Raw genomic sequence first — 23826 nt, 5'->3', positions numbered from 1 at the left:
TAATTCCAAAAATAGATCTACAGCAGTTTTCAAATGTCAAATTCAGTGGAATTAGAACCGTATAAAAGGTTAGTAACAAAAAATGTTTATTCATTCCAATTGAAACATATTTCTAATTTTGATCTGTTTCCGCGAAAAGCACGCCGCAATTTATGCCACGATTTAAATTTATTGAAATGTGAAATTTTATATTTATTTTGCCAATATGTGTTCTTTTTTACTGAAACACGACCAAATATTATTGACTACTTTTATGGTGCGCGCATTACAACCGCAAAGTTTCGGATTATATTTCCGGGCGGATAATATATTTTTGGTTATTCCCGATAAAATATGTATGAAATCAAAATCAAATCATTTGTTCATATAGGGCAAATGCTGACACTTATGATAGTCAATGATACAGGGAGTGAATTTGAACTAGGCTTGAATTAGGCCCAATGAGAAGAACTGGTAATAAACTCCTGGTCACAAACTATGTCAGAATAATAATGTTTTGACTGACATAGTGATCTATTAACACACAGCCTAAACCACTGGACAGAACAGGCTAAAATTTGGCATGCTGTACCTCGATTATCTACCACTATCGACTACCGACAACCGGCTAGCTATCGAAATTTTGACATTTAGAATGTACTGCCAAAATGTTTCCTACGACACCACCCGTCAGAGGCGCTGATCAGATTTTCAAACAAAATTTCTCGATGATAATTCGGTTGTCGGTAGTCGATGGTAGTAGAGAATCGAGCTACAGGTAGATGTGATGACGTATGCATCCGCTAAGAGAGGATTTTGATCAATTTCACCCCTAGGAGGATAGAATAAGAGCTGAAAGTGTGTGAGAAAATTCTGTCCTAAGTCACCAACCGCGGGGACGAAGTCGCAGACAAAGACTAGTTTTACTATAACTTAATCCTGCAAGTCTATCCATTTATCAATATTACAAATTACAGCAGAAAAATAACAAGAAAGGTTTCTTGAAAAATGGTAAACAATTACATCCTAACTTTGTATATATTCTTTTACAGCTTAAAACTTTTAATTTCCAAAGTCGAACACTTCGTCAAAAGTCGTTCTTCTTACTTATAAATAAACTTGACATAACTTCCGTAGATATCCGTCTGAGGAATGCCGTTCATGAAAACGGTGAGAAAGTTTATAAGTTGTTTTATATTGAGAATATTTGGGGACAGGGATAATACATTAAAAGTTGGGACGCAAAGGCTAAGGTGATCGGTAGTGTGATATCTCGAAGATAAGTGAGTTTGATTTCGATTTGAAAGTTTTAACTAACCTAAATAGCAAAACCAAATTTAAGTTTGAAAATGGTCTGTTGATACGAAGGCAAATACAAATAGTCTGGGATACGTAAAATTAGCAACCTCTGCTCTTCGGGCTAGTGGACAAATAGGAAATAAGCCATTGCAGCGGCAGTTTTATATTTTTTTTGGAGTGGTAGATAAAAAGTATTTTATTTTTATCCAACCCAATACAGTTGCAGTAGAATTTTTAATTAACTAATATACTTTTTATCCATAAACTCAATGGGTAGAGGTCTCTTTTCTATGGAATCAGTTTTTAAATATCACAGAGAAAACTAATCTACTTTTGTACTATGCAATAAGTTTGCAGACTACAAAAGGGTTTTTGAAAAATTTGTTTATCGTAAACCTTTAGATTTCAAGTCCCGTCGAGTGTTCAAAGATTTGAATTTTGTCGTCCAAATTGTTTGCTAACACGTGTAAAGATTAATTAAGGAAATCATTTTAAGAGTAAAGTTATGAAATTATGGTGTTATTAAAGATCCTTCAGGGTTTTCCTGGAAAAATTGTAATCTAATAAACTTTTGAACTTTTTACCTTTAGTGAAAATTTTGTTATTTTTGTCCTATTTTAATGTGAAGAAATTTGTTGACAGATACTCTTCCTTACAAAAATCATCTAATTATTGTATTCACCTATTTAGTTTTTATTTAATGTGAAATCATAAGTACTCCTAGACCACCGGCAGTTTACTCAAAAAAAATAATAATGCTGAGATATGGAACTTATTTTTAAAATGCCCTTTATTGTATTTTCTACTAACTATTTCGAAGGCTCAATCTGCAAGTTATTGTCATAATCTACAAGCAATTGCAAACCCTCAATTAATATTATTGCAACTTCATTTAGTAGGTAAGTGCAATGCAATGTTACACAAACAAATTCTTTCAAATGAAATCACACGTCTGGATTCATATCCGTCATTATATTTAACTATGAAGCTCCGTGATTTGTTAAGAAGTGTACACACAAGCCCTAAGCCCAGAATATACATTTGATTAGTATAATATGCTATAGTAGAATACAAAAACTTGACTTGGTTTAGGTCGCCACGCCGCCGCCGCTACCATTGCGTCAGGAGCTAGTTGGTTCGATTCCCACACGGAACAATTATTTGTGCGATCGGCAAATAATTGTTACGGGTCTGGTTGTACTTTATGTCCGTTGTTTGTATGTTTGTAAAAGTCCCCGCGACACGAGAGCAGTTCTTATTGCAGGAGTTGTTTTAAAAAAAAATAAAAAATATACTGTATAATACTACGTATAGATGGCCAATTTTGGGGCCTTGCTTGCTATATGGATTTTTTATAAATAAAAACTAACCAGCGGCGCGTGTATGTTTCACTATGACATTTATTTTCATTCAAGTTATTTTAAAATGTCAAAAGCTAGCTATTCGATAGTTCAGAGTGTTGGCGATCGTGATTTACGTATTTCGCGGAACTGAAATGAACACCAGTCGCGTCACCATTTGTCAATGTATGTAAAAATATTTTCATGTAATTGTTTAAGGAAACGAGCGGCTCCGCGCGATCATATGAACTTAGCCTTAAATTGGGAGTATTGGGACCGACATTGTTAATCACGAAACATGTGTGTATTTCTTATACTTCTACTAGCGGACCCGACAGACGTTGTCCTTTCTAATAAATTAAAAATTAATTAAAAAAACATTGTCCAGCGGACAAAATTGTGAATCTAAACCATTCTCAGATCCCCTTAAACACACACAAATTTTTTTATCAAAATCGGTCCAGTCGTTTAAGAGAAGTTCAGTGACATACACACTTACAGAAGAATTATATGTATAAAGATTTTACCGTATAACTATCGCCAAATTAAGTTTGTATGTTTCCAAAAGCAGCTGTTGTTTAGTTTGTCCGAGGTCTGGCCAAAGTTTTACCATCCCTTTGTGTATTTAGTAGCCAGATACAACATGATTACAGTGTCAACAATATTAATCATTTGTTCTAACCGTCACTTTATTAGCTTCTAGTTCCGGGTTTGTGCCATCAATCTCTCAGATTATAGAACAATCGTTATAATATCAGCAGGAAAAACTTGCCCAGCAGTAACAGTATTGCGTCTTTGTAATATTTTTTGTAGCTTAAAACCTAATTTTTATTTTAAATCCACAATCTGCAATAAGCCAGTTTGATGGACTCAAGGCCGCCTTTGACCGGGACTATGCGGTCACCCATCTATGAAATGACCGCGCCAAGGTTTGCTTAACCCACAGATCGTTTACCGACCGGTGAGCGCAACTGGCTATGGGCGCCTCATCGAATCAGTGTGACTGTTTTGACATAGTTTACAAGTGTATTCTCATCTTAAGAATAAATTACCACATAATATTTGTCAGTTAGTCATTATTGACTGTTACATTAGACGTAGCGTCTGCAAGTAGCAGAACAAATACCACTGAGTTACTTGTCAATAATGTCTTGTGTCAATTATAAGAGTTAAGTCAGTTATAACTTGTGGGAAAAACGTTGGAGATTCTTTGAAGGACCTTGTAAGTATCGGTTTATGTATTGGTACATATTTGATTGATCAATCAGTTTATAATTAACTGCTTCTGTGGTCTGGGCCTGCTACTACTGACTATAGGTCTCGGGTTCAATTTCCAGGTAAGGTAAAGTGCTTTGCTAGTTCCTGGAGATTTGTTACGTGCTTAGTATACGGCAATTGACTTGTCCCCTATTACATGGAACTATCATTATTAATGACATAATGTGGGTGTATATCATACACTTCTGCCTACACCATTGGGTATAACAGGCGTGATATTATGTATATAATCAAAATCAAATCAAATCATTTATTCATATAGGTCAAATGTTGACACTTATGATAGTCAATGATACAGAGAGTGAATTTACCGCCAGTTCGGAAGGTAGGGCCAATGAGAAGAGCTGGCAAGAAACTCCAGGCCACTCTTATAAGCATGTAGGATATTATAATATACAGCCGAACTGATAAATAGTCATAATGAATACTTTTTTTGTATCATAAATGTAATCGTTAGTAGATTCCCTCTGGTTTTCTTCAATAAAACTTTTTAATCTGTATAAAAGGAAGTAAGAAGTCAAATGTCCATACAAATTGGGTGCTCAGAATTTACTTCGAAGTACTTTAGTGGCACTGCGAACGTTCCACGAAAGACCTGTCGTAAGTAATTTCTTAGTAAACTTAGCGTGTCTGACCAACTTCAATTAGGTTCTCAACTTCTTAAAATATTTGATGTTCTTATAAGTAGTTCTGAAAGGCGACAGGATAAATCGAGAGTTTGTTAAACATAAAACAAGTAAAACTAGTTTCTGCCCGCGACTTTGTTTAGTACAAGGAGAGATGAAAAGTATCATATTTGATAATCCAGGTTAAAACTGACCATTTTTTGTTTGAGTGTCCCATCAACATCACCCATGTGATCAAAAGGTTCTTCTCTTTCCTTCCAAATCACGTCCATATTTATGCATGGCAAATTTTATCAAATTAGGTTTTATAGTATTGGAGAAATAGGGCACTTGGCAAGACGTGAAGACGGAAGGCGGACCAAAGCAGTAACGGACTGACGGCCATGGGACGGGCGAAGATCACACCCCACTCTACAAACCTTAACATTCATAGAAGGCTATGTGATAGTTTTATATTGTTACCTGAGCACAGAGAGTAGGTGTACAGGAAAGTAGCAGACGGCGAACATGATGACCACGGCCACTAACATCTTAGCTGCCTTCCGTCTTGAACGTAGCTGAGCTGGAAATGAAACACAGAAAACAATTAAAATTTTGAAAATTACTTTCCTAAAGTTTTTATTTAAATACTACAAAATTAAGACGATGTTACCACTAGGCAATTTATTTTAGTCTATTAGAATTTAGATTATAATTCTGCAAAAGACGAAACATATATATTATCTCATTATTTGCTTAATATTTTTTTTTTATTAACTTTTTACCGGTATGTATGGTAGAATTTAGATCGAAATATTGAAAGTACTCTAAAAAGGTTTTTATTCATTTATATGCTTACGACATACTATACTATACCTATAACTATACGCCTAAATTATGAACAATGCAAGATTTAAACGTAACTTTGCTTTGAGTAACATTTTATTACTTCAACGTCAAAATAATACAGCTTGTAATAAATTATATTAAACCTAATCCTCAAATATTCCTTTTGACAATCAGCGCTTAATACTTCAATTACTAAGCCTAGTATTCAAAGTTTTAGAACACCTAATTGATAACTTTGTCAGCCTAAAGCCATCTACACACTAAACACGCTGACAAAGTTAGGCCAGTGGCGGCGTGATTAACCCTGTGACCGCCACGGTCGGCTATACTCGACAAATCAAAAAGTGCTCACGACGCTTTCGACAAGAATATAGCGTCGTGAGCAGGTTCTGATTGGTAAAGTATAGCCGTCCGTGGCGGTCAAAGAGATAAGGCCCGATTTCACCACTCCTATCTATCAGATATCTTTACAGATTGCATTTTGACTGCTGTTCTCATACTGTCAATTAATTTAGCAGATTGGTTATCTGTGACTTCTACGGCGCTGCAAACGTTTCATGTAACACTCGGTAACGTTCGCAATTTTGTCTACGGGCAGAATGTTACATTACGCGGTGGATTATAGTACGTTACAGTTGTCTGGACCCGGCTTTATCGTGAAGACTCCTTAAATATCTACTTCAAAGTAACTTTAGATCGTAATTTATTGTTTTTGTTTGAACATAAAGTAACATCTGCACTCGTTAGACATACAAATTATTTTGAACTTTACTTTGATTCAATTTGGAAATATTTTTTGAAGCTATACTTTGCTATGTACAAAGTTTATATTTATTCTATAAATAAAATTGTTTGATGAACTCTGAAAAGTGAATTGAATTTTTAATAATTTTACGCTAGTAGAATTTTAACTGGAAGTTATTTTTAACAATATTAATGACTGGTTTCAGTTATGCATTAGTTTGGGTTAAATTGCTAAGTAGAATATTGATCTTTCCAATACATAAACAACACTTAATCTATGAGTCCTGAAACCCTTAGAAGATCAAATCCAGTAATTTTAATCTGAAAGACTCGAGTTCGATTCCAAAAGAAGTGCACTTTGACCAGTAGGTACAAACATAAAAACTTTGGCAGCATTGTTTAAGGTATTTGCAAAAAAAACTAACAAGTTTGAAAAGGCAAATTTCGGAAAATAATTTTCTTCCATACTTATGTCCCTCATGAAGTATATAAATTAAAATAAATAGACAAGTGTGTTGTCAAACAAATATTTTCAATATTGTTTAATCAATTTAGACACAGGGAAGATTTTTAGAGAGAGAGACAAGAGAAAAAATGAAAAATATTGCGAAAAAAATTGTAGAAAATCTTATAAATTTAGACAAGAATCGTACCGCGCAGGCAATCTTGTTTGCAATAAAGATAAGTCAAATTAAGTAATAGCAATTATATACAAGCCTTGGTCAGATAGTAATTATTGTAAATGATAAGGCCTCAAATTAATTAAAGGCCACACTGACCAATACGTTAAGGGTCAATACAAAAGCTAAATTAAGCCTTAATTAATAGGATAGACCTTTAGGACTTGAAGCTTTAGTTCAAAGATAAGTAATTATAGGCCATATATTGTACTAGCTTCTGACCGCGGCTACGCCTGTGTAAAATTATTTACCAGTTTAAAAGGTATTCGATGTGTTAATTTAGGCTATAAACTATTTGTATTCCAAGTTTCATAATAATTTATTCAGTAGTTTTTGCGTGATTGAGTAACAGACATACACGCATACAGACATATATCCATTCTCACAAACGTTTGCATTTATAATATTGGTACGATTAATTCAATGAATGTGTTGAAAAATTGATTTAATAAATAAACATATTGTATGAACTAGAACAAAGTGTAAGGTAGGTAATAGATTTATATGACATTCCCGCAAAGAAACAATACAAGGGCTAAATGGCTAATGAAAACACGTTATCTAGCACACTATAAAAGTATTTTAAAGTGAATATAACATATCAAATCGACTTGTATATAATAGTTAATATCAAATAAACATCAAATATACAGATTTCCACAAATTACGTTCGGTATCACGAAACAAAGTTTCAGTTCATACCGCAGTTGAAATTAATTAAATACATTCAACTTTGCTTTGAACTCGTAACATGTGCAACTTTGAACAGATGAGCTGTTTGTAATATGTTATTAACTAGATTGTGCCCGCGGCTTCGTCTGCTTAGATAGCTTTCTCAATATTAAAGTATATAATGTGTTACTAAGTATTACCTACTGTTGTTTGTTTGTTTGTCGTATGGTTAGTGGCCAACCTAGTGTCAAAGTTGTTCAAGCCGCCCGAGAGGCATGGCTTAACGGCCAACTTTTTACGTGCCCTCCGAAGCACGGAGACGCCCAGCTCAAATATCACTATGCGGTCACCCATCTATAGAATGACCGCGCCAAGAGTTGCTTAACCGACAGACCGTTTACTCACTAAACATAAAAAAATATGAAGTAGAGTTTAAAAGTAGCTAATAATATCCTTCTGGTCGATTTTCGGTTTCAGTTTCATTGAAACCAGCTAACTGTGTAGGACTCTGCTCATATAATTATATTTCCCATCAAAAACATTCTGTAAAAAAACCCAAATCTCGCAGCTCAGTCTCTCTGCCGTAAAAAAGTTGTGAGATCTATGTAATACCAAGTCGATTAATCTATTTAGTTTCTACTTAAAGTACTGTCTTAAGTTATTACATAAGTTATTATCATGCCAATATTAAAAATATTTTACGTTTAAAACAAATAGATCGCTTTTTTTTTGCTCGACTTGCGGGGGCAAGGATGTCCAAGTTTTGACCGCTGGATAGTTTCGTGAAAGTACAAGATTTTGCTCATTTTATTTTTAACACGGAAGCAATTTACTGCAAGATTCTCAACCTGGCGAAACTTTTCAAAACTTGTAGCAAAGTTGGTAATAAGAAAATCAAGTGCCTAATTAGGTATGTGTTCATAAACTTGCTAATAAATAACTTTGAAAATGCTAGCAATTTGCCCGCAACTAGAATCTAAGTTCTAAAGTACTACTAATTCTTTATACAAAAAAGTATGTTGAAAAGTTCTTGGAAAAGAAGATGATTTGCCCACACATGTTTCTAAGAAAATATGAATGCCATCAAAAACATTCTGTAAAAACCTCAAGTCTCGCCGTAAAAAGTTGTGAGATCTATATAATACCAAGTCGATTAATCTATTTAGTCTCTACTTAAAGGACCTTCTGTCTTAAGTTATTACATATGTTATTATCATGCCAATTTAAAAAAAAATACCTTTAAAACAAATAGACCGACCTGGCCATCGCATGATTTGATTATTAGTATGTATCACACTACACAGCACGACAAGAAGTTAATGCTCCTGAAATGTTAATAATGGCGAATTTGTGTTTTCTTGCGATGACCAAGTCGATCTATTTGTTTTAAAGGTATTTTTTTAAAATTGGCATGATAATAACATATGTAATAACTTAAGACAGAAGGTCCTTTAAGTAGAGACTAAATAGATTAATCGACTTGGTATTATATAGATCTCACAACTTTTTACGGCGAGACTTGAGGTTTTTACAGAATGTTTTTGATGGCATCTCACTTCTTTTTGTAGAGCGAATAGAGCAAACATAAGTCCAATTTGTATGGAAAGCCGTATTTTTTTCATAATTCAACATATTTTCCTATGGGAATGTTGTTCAGTTTCATGGGCTTAACACCCTTACCCACCCTATACCCCTTCCCGCTATGTCTCATATAGTAGATACATATTTACACCTATTTATTTTATTTTCTACAGAAATAATAATTTCATTCATTAACTGCAAATGTAACCTTGTAATCTTATACATTTATATGGGATTACAAAGTTATTGTTGCAGTTAGTGTATTTAGAAAACTTGACCGAAATTAGAAAATATTGAATTTTTCCCATGATTAAGACACTAAACCCTATTTGTATTCTAAATTTTAAGCTTCTAAGTCTGCTAGAAGTACCTTAGACTTTTGATGATCGGTGAGTCAGTGAGTCAGTGAATCAGTGAGTGACAAAATTCAAAATTTTAACAAGTTGTCATTCTTAAGCTATTGGTTTAAATTGACTGAAATTTTAAATATACCGTGTTTATACAATGACTGATTAGTTGCTGAAAATCCAGGCTTCTTGTTTTATCCACTACGAAATTATAGGGGTGTCAAAAATAGCCCGAATTGCTTCGAGAAAAGGATGTTACGGCCGTGCCGCTTTTTTTTTGCTCGACTTGCGGGGGCACTTCCGTGCCCCCAGATATAAAATACGTCTTATATGTAAATAAGAACACGAAACTAAATCCTTTTTGGTTACAAAAAAAAGTATTTTTAAAATGCTTTTGGATTTTTCGATGTCTTATATTATGTTTCTCAGTAATAACTGGATTTATATCATGTTTGAAGAAATAAGGACTAAATAAAAGTAATTAACCAAAGTTTTAATATTAATGATTTGAAGACGTAATAGAAATACGATAATAAGACTCAATAAGAAAATCTAGACGTTGCGATGAGATCTAAATCCAATGTAGCGACTAAGTTCGATGAAATCAAATTGCAATCGAAGTGCGATCCAAGTGAACAGCTTAATTACACCAAATTGGAATCGGCATATGATCAACGAATTGCGAAATGCAATCAAAACTCTATCGATTAGAGCGTCTCTTAAGTAACTAATCGATCCTACTAATATAATAACTATCTTACAATTAAACGTTACGTAGCAAGTATACGCAAAAGTTCCTGAAAAGATATAAAGACTAAATTCGTAAGACAAATAAATAAATAAATATTATTGGACAACTCACACACGGTCATTTGATTCCAAACTAAGCAGAGCTTGTACTATGGTAACCAAGTAACTGATAAACATACTTATATACTTCTAAATAGTTTATATCCTGGATACTTTTTACCCCTTGATATTTTTTCTACACGAACTATGCAGACACTAGCTCATCCATACTATATACTATAATATTATAAATGCGAAAGTAACTCTGTCTGTCTGCTACTCAATCACGCCTAAACTACTGAACCAATTCGCATGAAATTTGGTATGGAGATATTTTGATATCACGCTACGAGCAAAAGGAGCAGAGTACCAGTAATTAATGTTACAAAAACGGGGAAAATTTTTACCCATTCTCTCTTATTGGACGCAAGCGAAGTTGCGCGGGTCAGCTAGTAATTTATAAACTTTCTAGACCCAACAAAACTTAAGACTAATATGCCACCTACATCACAACCTTTAGAAAAGGCCTCGTACATGAGTCCATTACACGTAGACCCACGTACCTCTAGGCAAATAATAAACTATGCCTTTATTACTAAGTAAAGCACGTTTTACGACCTCTACTAATAAATTAATGACTGGTGTTATATCTGAAGATGTGTGATGATATGAGAGTGTTAGGTTACGTTTTTGTTTCTTTTTTTATGTTATATCGAAGGTAGAGGTGTCTTGCGTTTTTCTTTTATTTTAAATAAGACAACTCCCGCACTAAGAATTGCTATTGTGTCGCGGGGACTTTTACAAACATACAAACTACGGATACAAAGTACAACCAGACCCGAAACAATTATATGTGGATCGCACAAACAATTATTACGTGTAGGACTCATACCCACGACCTCCCGACCCAATGGAAGCGGCGTGGCGACTTTAACCACTGCACTGCGGAGGCAGTCAAAATAGATAATTATGAGTTATAAAAGCCCAATAACGCTCTGTTTGATCCGGGAATCAAACCCGAGACCACATGACGAATAGAATTTTATGCAAATGCTTATCTCACGTTTTGTATCTGCATACATTTTTCAAACTCCCTTTGACGACTAGCGAAGTAGACGGGATGCACAAGATCAACACAGACAGTTGAAACAACTCCATATTAAATTCAGTATTGATTTTAACAGAGTTTGAAACTGAAACTAATTTGCTATGTATTAAAACGTTAAGAATTTGTATGAGGTCTTTGGCTTTTGTCGTATTTTTAATTGCGGCTGGACTTCAAATGCGAGATTAAAAAATATAGACAGTCTAGACACAGTTTTGACGTGTAAATATAGTATAAAATATAAACTTATTATTTTAATTTTACATACATAACCTGACTTAACGCTATTGAATAGATATACTACCGTTGAATTTACCTCCAGAAACTGGGGGTAAATGATTTAAACCCGTAAACGATCTTCACACGGTATGAGAAAATTATTAGGCACAAGCTGACCCGCGCAACTTCGCTTGCGTCACATAAGAGAGAATGGGTCAGAATTTTCCATGTTTTTGTTACACTTTTTACTGTTACCTACTCTGCGCCTATTGTTCGTAGCGTGATGATACAAAATATGTTTTTTTTTCACGAAAAATATTCTCAAAATTATTTATATCTCTTAATATATGTAACGAAGTTGCGCTAAGGCATATCCGCTATTAAAACAGTTGCCATGACAACGGAATTTTGTTTTTAACGAAATTCAATGTCATTATAATATTGATTATTCGGGATTTCGTTCGCCACCTGAAATTTCCCGGGAAATGCGTCATTTTCCCGGGATAAAAACTAGCCTATGTCCTTTCTCGAGTATCAAAATATCTCCATACCAAATTTCACGCAAATCGGTTCAGTAGTTTAGGCGTGATTGAGTAGCAGACAGACAGACAGACAGAGAGACAGAGAGACAGACAGAGTTACTTTCGCATTTATAATATTAGTATGGATAGTATGGATTGAGTCTACAAATATACAGCGTGTTAGGCCGACGGTAGTCCAAACACGACACTGGGCATCTGTACCTCGATTCTCTACCACTATCGACTACCGACAACCGGCTAGTAGTCGAGAAATTTTACAATAAAATCTGTTAAGCGCCTCTAACGGGCTCCGTAAGAACTATTTTGGCAGTACATGTTAAATGTCAAACTCTCGATACTCTACAATACAGACTATACAGAATTGCGCTACGGGTGACTGCCGTCACGTTCTTCAAAACTTCAAAACTTATTTTTCTACACCGAGCAAACTAAATTTCAGATTTTTACATATTATTTACTCAAAGTTTTGTGATGCATAAGGGACATCATTTCAAAATGTATCAGCCGACAAAGTTTTTAAATCTAAAAGAAAATGAACCTTTAAAAATATCTCAACGTGACTAACAAAAATAGTAATGCAATATAAAAATAGTCGTAAATAAATCTATAATAGTATACGTCAAGAACGAGGTTATGAGTTGCACTTGAAAATCAAATCATGAGTGAGAATAAATAGTAATATAGTAGCCGGTATGTCAGTAATAAAAACTGAAACATTTTATGTAATAAATTCCACTGTTATGAAATTCATAGTGAGAGAATGCTGTATTTATGAAAGCGAAATTCACGCACTGACGAATCATGATAATATATTGAAAAATATTAGACCTATTATATATTATCTTCAAAAACTAGGATTTGACAGAAAGGTTAAGGATAGGTAAGACAATTTTAACGCTAAACCGGAATAAAAATCCGTTGGATTATGCTGTTTGCAATATTTGAAAGCTGAAACTAAATAATAACTCAAGACTCGATTGTGTGATCCAAAAAAAATAATAGACTCATAAAACTTTACTTATACAAAGACTAGATTATTTTCCTTACACATAGATAAGACTTCTTCTTCTTCTTCTTCTTAGCGTGTCGATGGCAAACAAATTATAATATTAATTTAAAATAGTGTATGACACTTTCTGTCTTGCTATACACTGCCAGCCCAGTATTGAGCTACGTGTACAGCGTTTTCTGTACAGCTCATAAGGTCCTGGTATGAGCAAGAGTCAGGGCACTCCGGGCATGACAACATGTGGGCCATGTCCTCTGTGGCTCCACATCTACAAGAAATATTTGACCTGTCGAGGAAACCCCACCTGGCCATGTTCTCCTTGCTGCGGCCTACCCGGGTTCGTAACCTATTGAGGGATTTCCAGGTTGACCACGGCATATTGTGTCCTGGTGGGAGTTCCTCGGCCGGGGGGACAAAGTCTGGAGGTGGAGGGTAGTTTTCACGCCAAATTGTGAGCTTTTTTTTTTAAGAAGAAGAAGATAAGACTAAATGACCAAAACCGGTGTAACTCTCACCAGAGCAATTCTTAGTGCGAGAGTTATTTTTTTTAAAGAAAGACTATGTATATTCTCAAAAAGATGGATAGGGGCGTCTAAAATTTGTTATTTACAAATGCCATTTTTTTCAAAAGACGCCACTAAATACACAAAGAAATTGCAATAACATAGTCATAAAGCGTTCACTCATTCGCAATTGATATCTGCAAAACAAGTTTGAAAAAACATACGATTTTCTTTGAAAAATCTTTGTTTATAATATTTATTATAAACAGGAACGTTGAACGGTGTTCTAACGCCTCTTTTACTGTCAAATTCATTTTAATTGTTATGTTCATAACAAAATATGGGAACAAATTCTTTGCGTTTACTTCTAAAATGTAATTAAGATATTCTGAGAATCGGTGGGATAGAAACGAAAAATTGTATGGAAATTACAATATTTGAAATATGTTTTCTTTTTTAAACTATCAGCATTTCATTCTTAAGTTATCTGAAAAGTTAAAGTTTTCTAGGTCAATAAGAACAAGAATGAAACTAAATAACTCTACAGGGATTTAAACATTAATTGGAGTTATTTTGCCTCTACTTAGCCTTACAGTAAGAAAGCGTAACTAAATGTGTGTAAACATTATTGAATATAATGTACCACAGCAGCGCGATTTTCTACTGTCGGTAAAACCGAATATCGAAAGTTTGGCATTTTAAATGTTCTGCAAAAATAGTTCCTACTGCGCTCGCTAGAGGCGCTCGCGCTGATAGGATATTAATACAAAATGTCTCGCGGTGGAGATTTGCGCTAATGTACCTCGATTCTCTACTCTCTACTACCGACGACTAGCTAGCAACAAATTTTGTATGTCAATCGGTTCAGCACCTCTAGAGGGCTTCGTAAAAACTATTTTGGCAGTACATTTTTAATGTCAAACTTTTGATACTCGATGGTTTCAATTCTGGAGAATCGTGCTACTGTTTACGTTATATAAAACCCTAAAACCGTTTCGTTAGTTCTGAAACAATATTTCTTGTCGTCAAACAATATCAGATTACGTCTTGAAAATATAAGTAGTCTGTACTTATATTTTCAACATCATTTCTTTAGCGGTTTATATACATAAATTATGTATTTCTAGACGCTCTATATTGCCACAAATTGAGTGTACTAATATATATTCTCACAGATTAAAGAGACTTGTTAATTATTTACTAATTAACCACGAGCTACTTCCTTAAATACACAGCTTTTGTGAATAACATTCGAGAAGAAGCAATACACGTGCCGTGGTTTTCAAAACACATAAAAGTTTGTCTTAATAGGATACAATAGAATAATTAAGAGTTCTGAAGGATGTATTATAGAAAAATCTAGCAGTATCCCTGAATTAGCTCAACATGTTATCTTCTTTGTTTAAACAGTAGGTCTTATTTTTTCCACGTACAGGTTCAATTTATATCGTTTGCCTTATCTATACTCTATACTAATATTATAAAGCTGAAGAGTTTGTTTGATTGTTTGTTTGTTTGAACGCGCTAATCTCAGGAACTACTGGTCCGATTTGAAAAATTCTTTCAGTGTTAGATAGCCCATTTATCGAGGAACACTATAGGCTATATATATATATATATATCATTACGCTACGACCAATAGAAGCAGAGTAACAGTAAAAACGGGGAAAATTATGACCCATTCTCTCTAATGTGGTGCAAGCGAAGTTGCGCGGGTCAGTTATTTAATGATATTTATAAAATATGACTTACTTTGTTCAGCCGATGCCAGTTTAACAGTCTCCGCTTGTCCTGGAATTTTGTCTGAGCGCCACAATACCTTCACGATCTGAACATAGGCCACTGTCATTAGTAGGAGAGGTAATCTGGAACAATGATGATATGTTAAAAATACCTTATCAATAAGTAAATGATGATAATGTTATACTCATTAAAGTTCCTTAGATAATAAGAATTTAGGTTACAGCACGAGAGCTGAAAGTCCGTCTGTCTATCTTTTACGCTCGTTTTTACAGCTGAGCCATTATATCGAGTCTGATACAACATTTTCTTGGAGATAGTTAAAGACCCGGACTCAAATATTACATTACTGTTACATATAGCTTTTCTTTTCATAAACATTATGCAATGCTACACACAAGACTGTCTGTGTTTTAAGAAATTCGTCAACTCAGCGATTACAAACTTTTTATTTCTATCCCATTACTGTCCCACTTCTGGGCAAGGGTCTCCTCCCAAACGAGGGGGAGGGGTTAGGCATTGAGTCCACCACGCTGGCCAAGTGCGAGTTGAGAACTTTGCATGCCCCCAATAAATGATACTATATAATATAACTATTCAATAAAAAATATGTTAAACTTCGAGTTAGAATCATTTCTTTTATAATATCTAGTTACTTAAGCTTAAAATACATATTAGCTAATGTATGAAGGATTACTCCTACGCATCACGTCTAGGCGTGTAAGTCAAGTCATTGTTTCAAACAATGTGAAACTTATACGCTATTTATGTAAAGGTCGACATAGAGTAGTCACTTAGCTAATTTAGCACTGGAAATAGTTAATTCTTTAGTAGGTTTTAGTTTTAATTATTTACATACAGTTTAACCGGTTGCTACATTATATTTATACATAATTTCATACAAACATGCATTCATACATACATAAGTACATATACACATTCATACATTCATGCATACATACATAAATATGTACTTACACACGTTCATACAAACATGCATACATACATATGTACGTTCATACATAAAATGACGCTTCTCATACACAAAGGTGTAGGCAGAAGTGAATTATACACAAATTTTGAATGTTAGTCATATGTTATACTGGGCGAGCCTATTCCCATTAACTGGGCACGTTACCTAACTCATAATCTTATATCTATTTAAAAAGACCAACATTTATGTATTTTGACCAGAATTTTGTTCGTTGCCAGTTTCCCATCTAGCCCAGAAACCTGTGGTCATTTCATGCCTCTCAGCCTACACTTTCAGGTATAACATGCGTCGTTATGTATGTTACATAGCACGTTTCCATTTCCGCGATATATTTAGCAATTGAAATATAAATACTTATTGTAAAAGTAAATTGGATCTTAGCACGTGTCCTTATCCAAATTAAATCCAAGTTTCTATAAAGTTACGAACTTAGTCATGCTCACATCACCTTGATACAATAATAGTCAAAACTCGGGACAAATTATAAAACTTATTTGGCAGCTTCCTAGAATTTATCTCAGTAAATAATTGTGATGTAATAATGGGAAATTGAACAATACGATCGAGTTGATATTTAATATTTACTTTGATGTAAGGTTTCGAGAGAAAATTGTTGGTGTATTTTTTGTAACATTAAATTATTTGTTCACTAGTGTACCAACATTGTTACTAAGCAGAAAATATGAAAAGTGAGTGAGTGATTTATTTGGTTGAGCCAAAAAAGTAGAATAGCTACGGACAGTTGAATACTCTTTATGGAACAATATTTATAATACATATAATAAACGTGATAGCTTGAATGTATGGAAGGTTTGTTATTCAACCATTACAACTGAACGCACATGAAAACCACGAAACGAATTGAAAAAACAGTTGAGCTCACCAGTCAGTAGGCGATCTGTGGGTTAAATAACCCTTGGCGCGGTCATTCTATAGAAGGGTGACCGTATAGTGGTATATAAGCTGAGCGTCACCATGTTTCGGACGGTACGTACAAAGTCGGTTCCGGTTGTTGTCTATTTCGGACGGCTCGAACCACTTTGACACTAGATTGACCAATAAGAGTAAGATGGAAAAAAAATACTGCAAGGCTTTTGCCTTCCTTTGCGTTCTTTACTTCGCAAATATGTCTGAGTTCGAATTATGTGTCAGGGTCTTAACGCAAGAAGATATTGATACCACTTTCAGATACACGTGAGAGGGGATCTGTTTGTTCTTTACTGTATACCTACATAGTACCTTTCTATACGCCCACGAGAATTATCAAAAAAGGGAAAAAAAATCCATCACACGAGGCCGGCAGCTGTCACTCGAAAGAATTTGGGATGCACATGGGATCGACTTTAATGTTGATAATACGGTCGTTTTAGGATCACATTGGGTGCAATTATTTGCCTATTACCATAATACTATATATTATTAAGTAGCTTCAGACAAAAAAGCGCGATTCTCTACAGTCGGTAATCTCGACTCGAGAGTTCAACAGTTAAAATGTTCTGCAATAATAGTTACCACGACGACATGTCATTGTATGCGAATGTTGACGCAGATGAAGCCGCGAGTTTCAGCTACTAAGTATATTGTAAAGTTGACTTTAACTTATATATATTCCCTCTTATTCATTAACACACTATAAACCTATTTTAGTTAAAGAACTACTATAATATTAAGGTAGACTGGTAAATAATGCCTTTGGCATTAAGTCCGCCTATATACACATGTATATGAAGTTTAAAAATAAATAAAAAAATTAATATGTTTTCTATATTTCATTTCGCTAACGAGTGAAAGAAACAAAACTCTATAGAAGTTTTTCATAACTTCATAATATATTTTTATGAATAATAGGAATTGTCTTTAACTATAGGCAAGGCCGATTTTTAAGCAAGTCATTATAAGCCCTGAAGTCCTTTTTTAACAAAAGACTTGACGTCCCACCAATCTTAAAACTCCACTTAGCAATCCAGTATTTCTAAGCTCACTTATTAAAACGTAAACAAACACCCGACCTATATTTGCCAAAACAAATTACGTCTAATTATTCTAAATGCCGCCATCTTGGATTTCTAAACGGACATTGAAAAATACACTCATTAATAATAATGTCTACGTCAAGTGTTTTGTTATTTGGATAATGGCGGATTGTTTAAGAATTATCCTTAATTATTTAATGATTAATTATGTGGCTTAGAATTACTAGAGCATTATAAAAGCTTGTTTATGCGATATTAATTAAATAATAATATTTTAATTAAGATCTAAGCTTCAGTAGTGTTGATGACGAAAAGCATAAGGAGAGACTGTTTCAGGGACGTATTACATTTTTTAAAGGATAAATGCGAATAGGAAAAATATAGTGTGTGCCTTAACTTTGTAGGGAGCCATGCGCGATTATTTGTGCGATCCACAAATATTTTTTTCGGGTCTGGTTGGGTATGCTTGTATGTTTGTAAAAGTCCCCACCTCACAAGAGCAATTCTTAGTGCGGAAGTTGTCTTTTTTAAACGAGAAAGAGAGAAAGAATCATACTAAAAGACGTACTTCTGTTTTATTTCAGCATTTTCCACGTGGAATTGCTACCAGATTCAATTATAAATGGAATATAAATCAATATTACCCCGCACGTCACTTATTACATGCGAAGTATGAGGTAAATGACGTCATTATTATTCCATAACACTACTAAATAATGCACCAAACCACTCAGATTGTGGCTTCGGTTGACAGGATTATAGTATACTAGTAGTCCTCGTAGACTTAAATTAAAAGTAATGTTATATACCTTCCTCAATAAATGAATTATCATAAAAAGGTTTATTAAGTAGTTTATGAGATTAGCGTGTTCAAACGAACATACTCTTTAGCTTTATATTATTAAGTTTCAGCTGACCGGCGGACTTCGTATTGCCTTACAGCTGATTCTTTATTATTATTTTTTTGTATTTATTCTCTGTAAGAATCCTCGTACTTCAAGGAATATAATAAAAAAAAAGAATTAGCGAGATCGATTCAGCTGCTCTCGAGATTTGCGCTTAGCAACAAATTTAGCGATTCATTTTCTTATTATGTATAGATAGATCGGTATTAAATCCTCTATGTAAAAGATTTTAAGGTCGTCAAAGGTTACACGCGTCTTTGTATATGCAGCGTATAAGATTTCCACCTTGGGGCGGTCGGTGGGTTAGGAAGTTATAATGAACTGAACTAATGGTATCTCGTTTGTTACTCGGACTTCGGTAACTATGAATAGAGGCGGACTACCTTGAAAAATAAATTCTTACGTATTACGCTTGTGGCCAAGATCAACTGACTTAGTGACGATACTCGAATTGGATTCCAATCGTGACGGATTCGAGTTTATGTCAAAACGTACTTTAAAATTCTATATTAGCGTGTTATCGGACGGTGGCTCAACATGAAAATCATAATGAAACATCATAATGAAACAATTTAATTAATTTTATTACAGAATAGCGTTTAATCATTTGTTAGTTTAGAACTTTAGGGTACGTTTTGACATAAACTCGAATTTAACAGGTTTGGAATCGGATTTTAGTTTTCGTACAAAATTTTATCGATTGCTAATCGATTGTCAATATTCAAACTTGATAGTAATAGGAAAACGCCCTCAAATAGCACGATTTTCAGAAGTCGTTACTATCGACAAGCGAGCATTTTACATTTAAAATTACTTGAAGCATTTAGCTCTAGCCATATGTTACGAAATACGTTAGGTTGATTAGATTTTCATCTCATTACTGCAGGAATATTATGTTGTTTCAGTAAAAGGGACTAATAACACTCATTAAGCTTTATATAGCTTTAATTTGTTTATGTAAAATACCAGTATTGTTTAGAGACGCATATCCGTTCAGTTTTACGACACAAACAAACGTAAAATGCATTGATTAATGATTGATTGTTGTTGCATTCTAACAAGATACTCTACTACTGAAGAACAATAGCTCGTAAAATACGGTATGTTCTTCCCACGCAATGGTTAAGGGTTTGAACTCAAGGCACAAACATAGACTTTTAGTAACTTATGTGTATTAGGAATATCACATGTTCAAATGTTGAAGGCGAACATTGTAATGAAACCTTGCTTGCTTGAAATATATTTAAAACAGTTCTTGATGGGATCTCTGGGAGGGGATGGGGTCTCTTAACTTTCACTGGGCAAACATGTTGAACTGATGTCAAATTCAATGCCTAACTTTTACCTAATTCTGAGAAAAAACCCTTGCTAAGCAGAAGGTGGCGTGTAAATTGAAAAATTGTTTTATCGTGACTTGATTTTTTTAAATTTTTTCGCATAGTTTCTGAACCCAGAATTTCTGCTGCAATATTATTTGCAAGTTTTCATACACCTTGCCTAATCTTTTAAGTACCTATAATATTTTTTTGCTTAAGATACTCACGTATAAATAAACAGCACTTTGATGACATGCCACACGAGGTCGCTCCTCGGAGACCAGGTCGCGATGCACTGTGTCAAATACTCCAGCTCAAAGCGAAGAGGGACCAGCTTCTCTGTGCTCAGGACTACTAGTTCTGGACTGTCTGTGGAAGAAAGTAAAGTTAAGAGTATGTTGAGATCCTTGGATCGTTTTAAATAACGTTTCAAACTTTTGCGTTGCATGTTTATTATATTAGGTCGCAGAAAAAGTCTTTTCGCATTATAGTATGTATGAACTTGTAATAAAATCTCTTTGGCTTCAAGAATCACAAATGAGTACACAGTTCATTAGGTTTCTTTCAGTGAGCTCGTGAGGTACTCAAATATCGAGCTTTTTTGTGTAGAAAAAAGATTTTATTATAAGTTCATACATGCTATAATGCGAAAAGTCTTTTTCCCCGACCTAATATTATAGGATTCAGTAATTGACACGAACATGCATTTAACCTAAGAATGCCTGACGTTTCGGCATAGGTTACACCACGATTGTCTAAAACAACCTGGGACACATTCCGAGGTAAAATGTGTGGTCGTGATAATTCATGATTATAATTAATGTTATACTCAAGAGTCTATCACCTCTTTTGAATAACTCATTTTCCTAAAACGATGGAGTTTAATAAATTATATCAAAAACGCATGCATGATCAAAGTCAAAAAAGTGGAAACGAAAAAGTATACATTTCAAACTCACTCATTAATACTCAGTTCTTTCAAGTTTCATTTCAAACGAAATTTCAGTAAATAAATGATAAACATTTAAATGCGGACAACATTTGCATGGGCACAACTTTTAATTAGCGTATGAAATGCCTGAAACGAATATATTATAACTCGTTAAAATATTAACAACGTTCTAGTATTAATTTCTGTAGGATAATATTTTCTGGTAACATTTTTGTTCAAAAATGTAAAATGTAATAGATAAAATGTTAGCAGAAAAAGAGCATTTATTTGGAAGATAATTACACATCCTGTACTGATTGGGGAATAACAAATATATTCTCTATTTCTGCAGCTCACGAAATAATATTCATCTTTATATAAGAATACCTACCTAATCTTTTTTTTCGTCAATGTGTATATATAGTTTTAATTTTAATAATTTAATGTAAATATTTAGTTATATAAGTTTTGTACTGTATAACATGTAATAAAATTCTATTGTTAGATGAATAAAATGAAATACTTAATGTGAATTAAAAATTAAAGCTTGAAAAAAAAAATACCTACCAATAGAAGTAATTAAGTACGGGTAATTAAACTTTGGAAAACAAATGTAGAGTAGTTTTGATAGACGTATGGAGAATTCATCAAACTGTTAGAAAGTCCTTTTGGTGGAACGTTTACGTATAGAAACGGTATAATGTATTTGGAAAGTATAGCCACATAGACAAAACCACAAATAAAACATTTATTTTTTCATCTGACGTATTGGCTAGCTTAAATATTTATCAATGTACAGCCGAGACCACTGATTCTAGGAATTTGAAATACTGGTAGAGGTTCTTTGAAAAGGTTAAGCGAATAAAAAGACAGGAATTTTAAGAATTCTACTCTTACGAGAGTTATTTACAAAACAAATTCTACGCAGAATTCAGTACTAAGTAAGAAATTGTATGAATGAAAAAAATTACTGAAAATAAAAGTTTATAGAGACCGTAGTAATTTTTTAGTCTCTGCCAACCTCCATAGGAAAAAATTATGTTATCTTATTACATTCCAATTAGATTGTTAAAAATATCGAAAAGTGTAATTCTGTAAAAATTCTCAAAGGTCATGTAGAATACGGGAATTAACGCGAATACGCATTTTACCTTAAAATGCTTTCGGCGCAGGTTACACTCGCCGTGGTCGCAGGCTGACTGTTTTCAGTCGAAGAAAAGTTCGAAACGTTAGGTACGATTCAGACCAACCGGCTCGCGTCGGGCCGGGCCGGGCGGCATTTTACAATGCGGTAAAGAACATTGAATTGTATCAACAGTAAATACAGTTCATATTTGCAAGCAACTTACGCATAGCTATCTCCGTCGGCATCCCGCGACGCGTCGCGACCTGTCGCGACGGCCGACCGGCCCCGACCGGCTCCGACCGGCCCCGACCGGCTCCGACCGGCCCCGACCGGCTCCGAACGGCGCCGTCGGCATCCAATCGGCTGCCGTCGGGTCCGTTCGGAGCCGGTCAGCTGTGCGTCGTGAAATACGAACGGAGATTACGGTGCAGCAACTAGCGAATCATTGAAGTTGTGTTCTTCAAGCGACAGTTAACATATTAAAATCAAAAATGGATACGGAAGAAACACTAATTTCTTTAGTCCAAACATATGATTGGATTCCAGCGGACGCTGTCGGCTGCCGCGGCACGCGTGCGGCTACCGCGGCAGCCGTACGCATACCGCAGTAGCGGTACAGCTCCGGCGGACGCGTTCGGCTGCCGCGGCACACGTTCGGCTGCCGCGGCACGCGTACGGCTCCGTTCCGATGCGGGCCGACGCTAGCCGGTTGGTCTGAATCGTACCTTAGACATTTTAAAGTAAAATGCGTGTTCACGTTAATTCCCGTATTCTACTATACATGCACTATACAATACATACACTACATGCAACGCGAGAGTTTAAAAGTTATGATTCTCACGTTAAAATGACAATGACAACATGGCACATAAGAGTTGCTTAGAATTGAGGAATATTTCTTAATTTTTCCGTAAGTTTTAGCTTTATAAGTTCTAGTTTTTATTCTAGCTTTAGCTAGTAAAATACTTACTAAATAGAAGAGATACGGTCCATATAATAAATATGGCTGTCTTGGCTCGTCCCGTGGTGGACTTGAACTTGAGCGGGAAGCAGATCGCGTACCAGCGATCCACGGAGATGAACGTCAGCGTCAACACTGACACCGTCACTGATACTGACTGTAACAAACATACATACAAATAAATTAATAGATAAAACCAATTTTTGTCCTATAATACTGGCATAATGTCCATCGAGAGCAGGATGGGCTTTCGCATTTTTTAAAAAAATTGTTTTGATAAACATTCCGGCCTGCGTTCTATATGTAATACTAGTCTATGTTCTTCTGAAGCTTCTAACA

General features: G+C 34.6%; 1 protein-coding gene across 1 annotated transcript in view; it reads right to left on the bottom strand.

The window, feature by feature from the left end:
* LOC142982855 (orexin receptor type 2-like) overlaps window positions 1–23826 on the bottom strand; it is a 97607-nt gene that overhangs the window by 4664 nt on the left and 69117 nt on the right. Inside the window, exons 3-6 of the mRNA XM_076129553.1 lie at window positions 23497–23644; window positions 20697–20838; window positions 15294–15406; window positions 4985–5084 (exon numbers count right to left, since the gene is read on the bottom strand). Coding sequence (XP_075985668.1) covers window positions 4985–5084; window positions 15294–15406; window positions 20697–20838; window positions 23497–23644 — 503 coding nt within the window. The remainder of the gene's footprint in view (window positions 1–4984; window positions 5085–15293; window positions 15407–20696; window positions 20839–23496; window positions 23645–23826) is intronic.

Source organism: Anticarsia gemmatalis, chromosome 22 (assembly GCF_050436995.1).
Source record: "Anticarsia gemmatalis isolate Benzon Research Colony breed Stoneville strain chromosome 22, ilAntGemm2 primary, whole genome shotgun sequence".
In the NCBI taxonomy this organism is placed as follows: domain Eukaryota; kingdom Metazoa; phylum Arthropoda; class Insecta; order Lepidoptera; family Erebidae; genus Anticarsia; species Anticarsia gemmatalis.
This window is presented reverse-complemented; position numbering and strand designations above follow the sequence as displayed.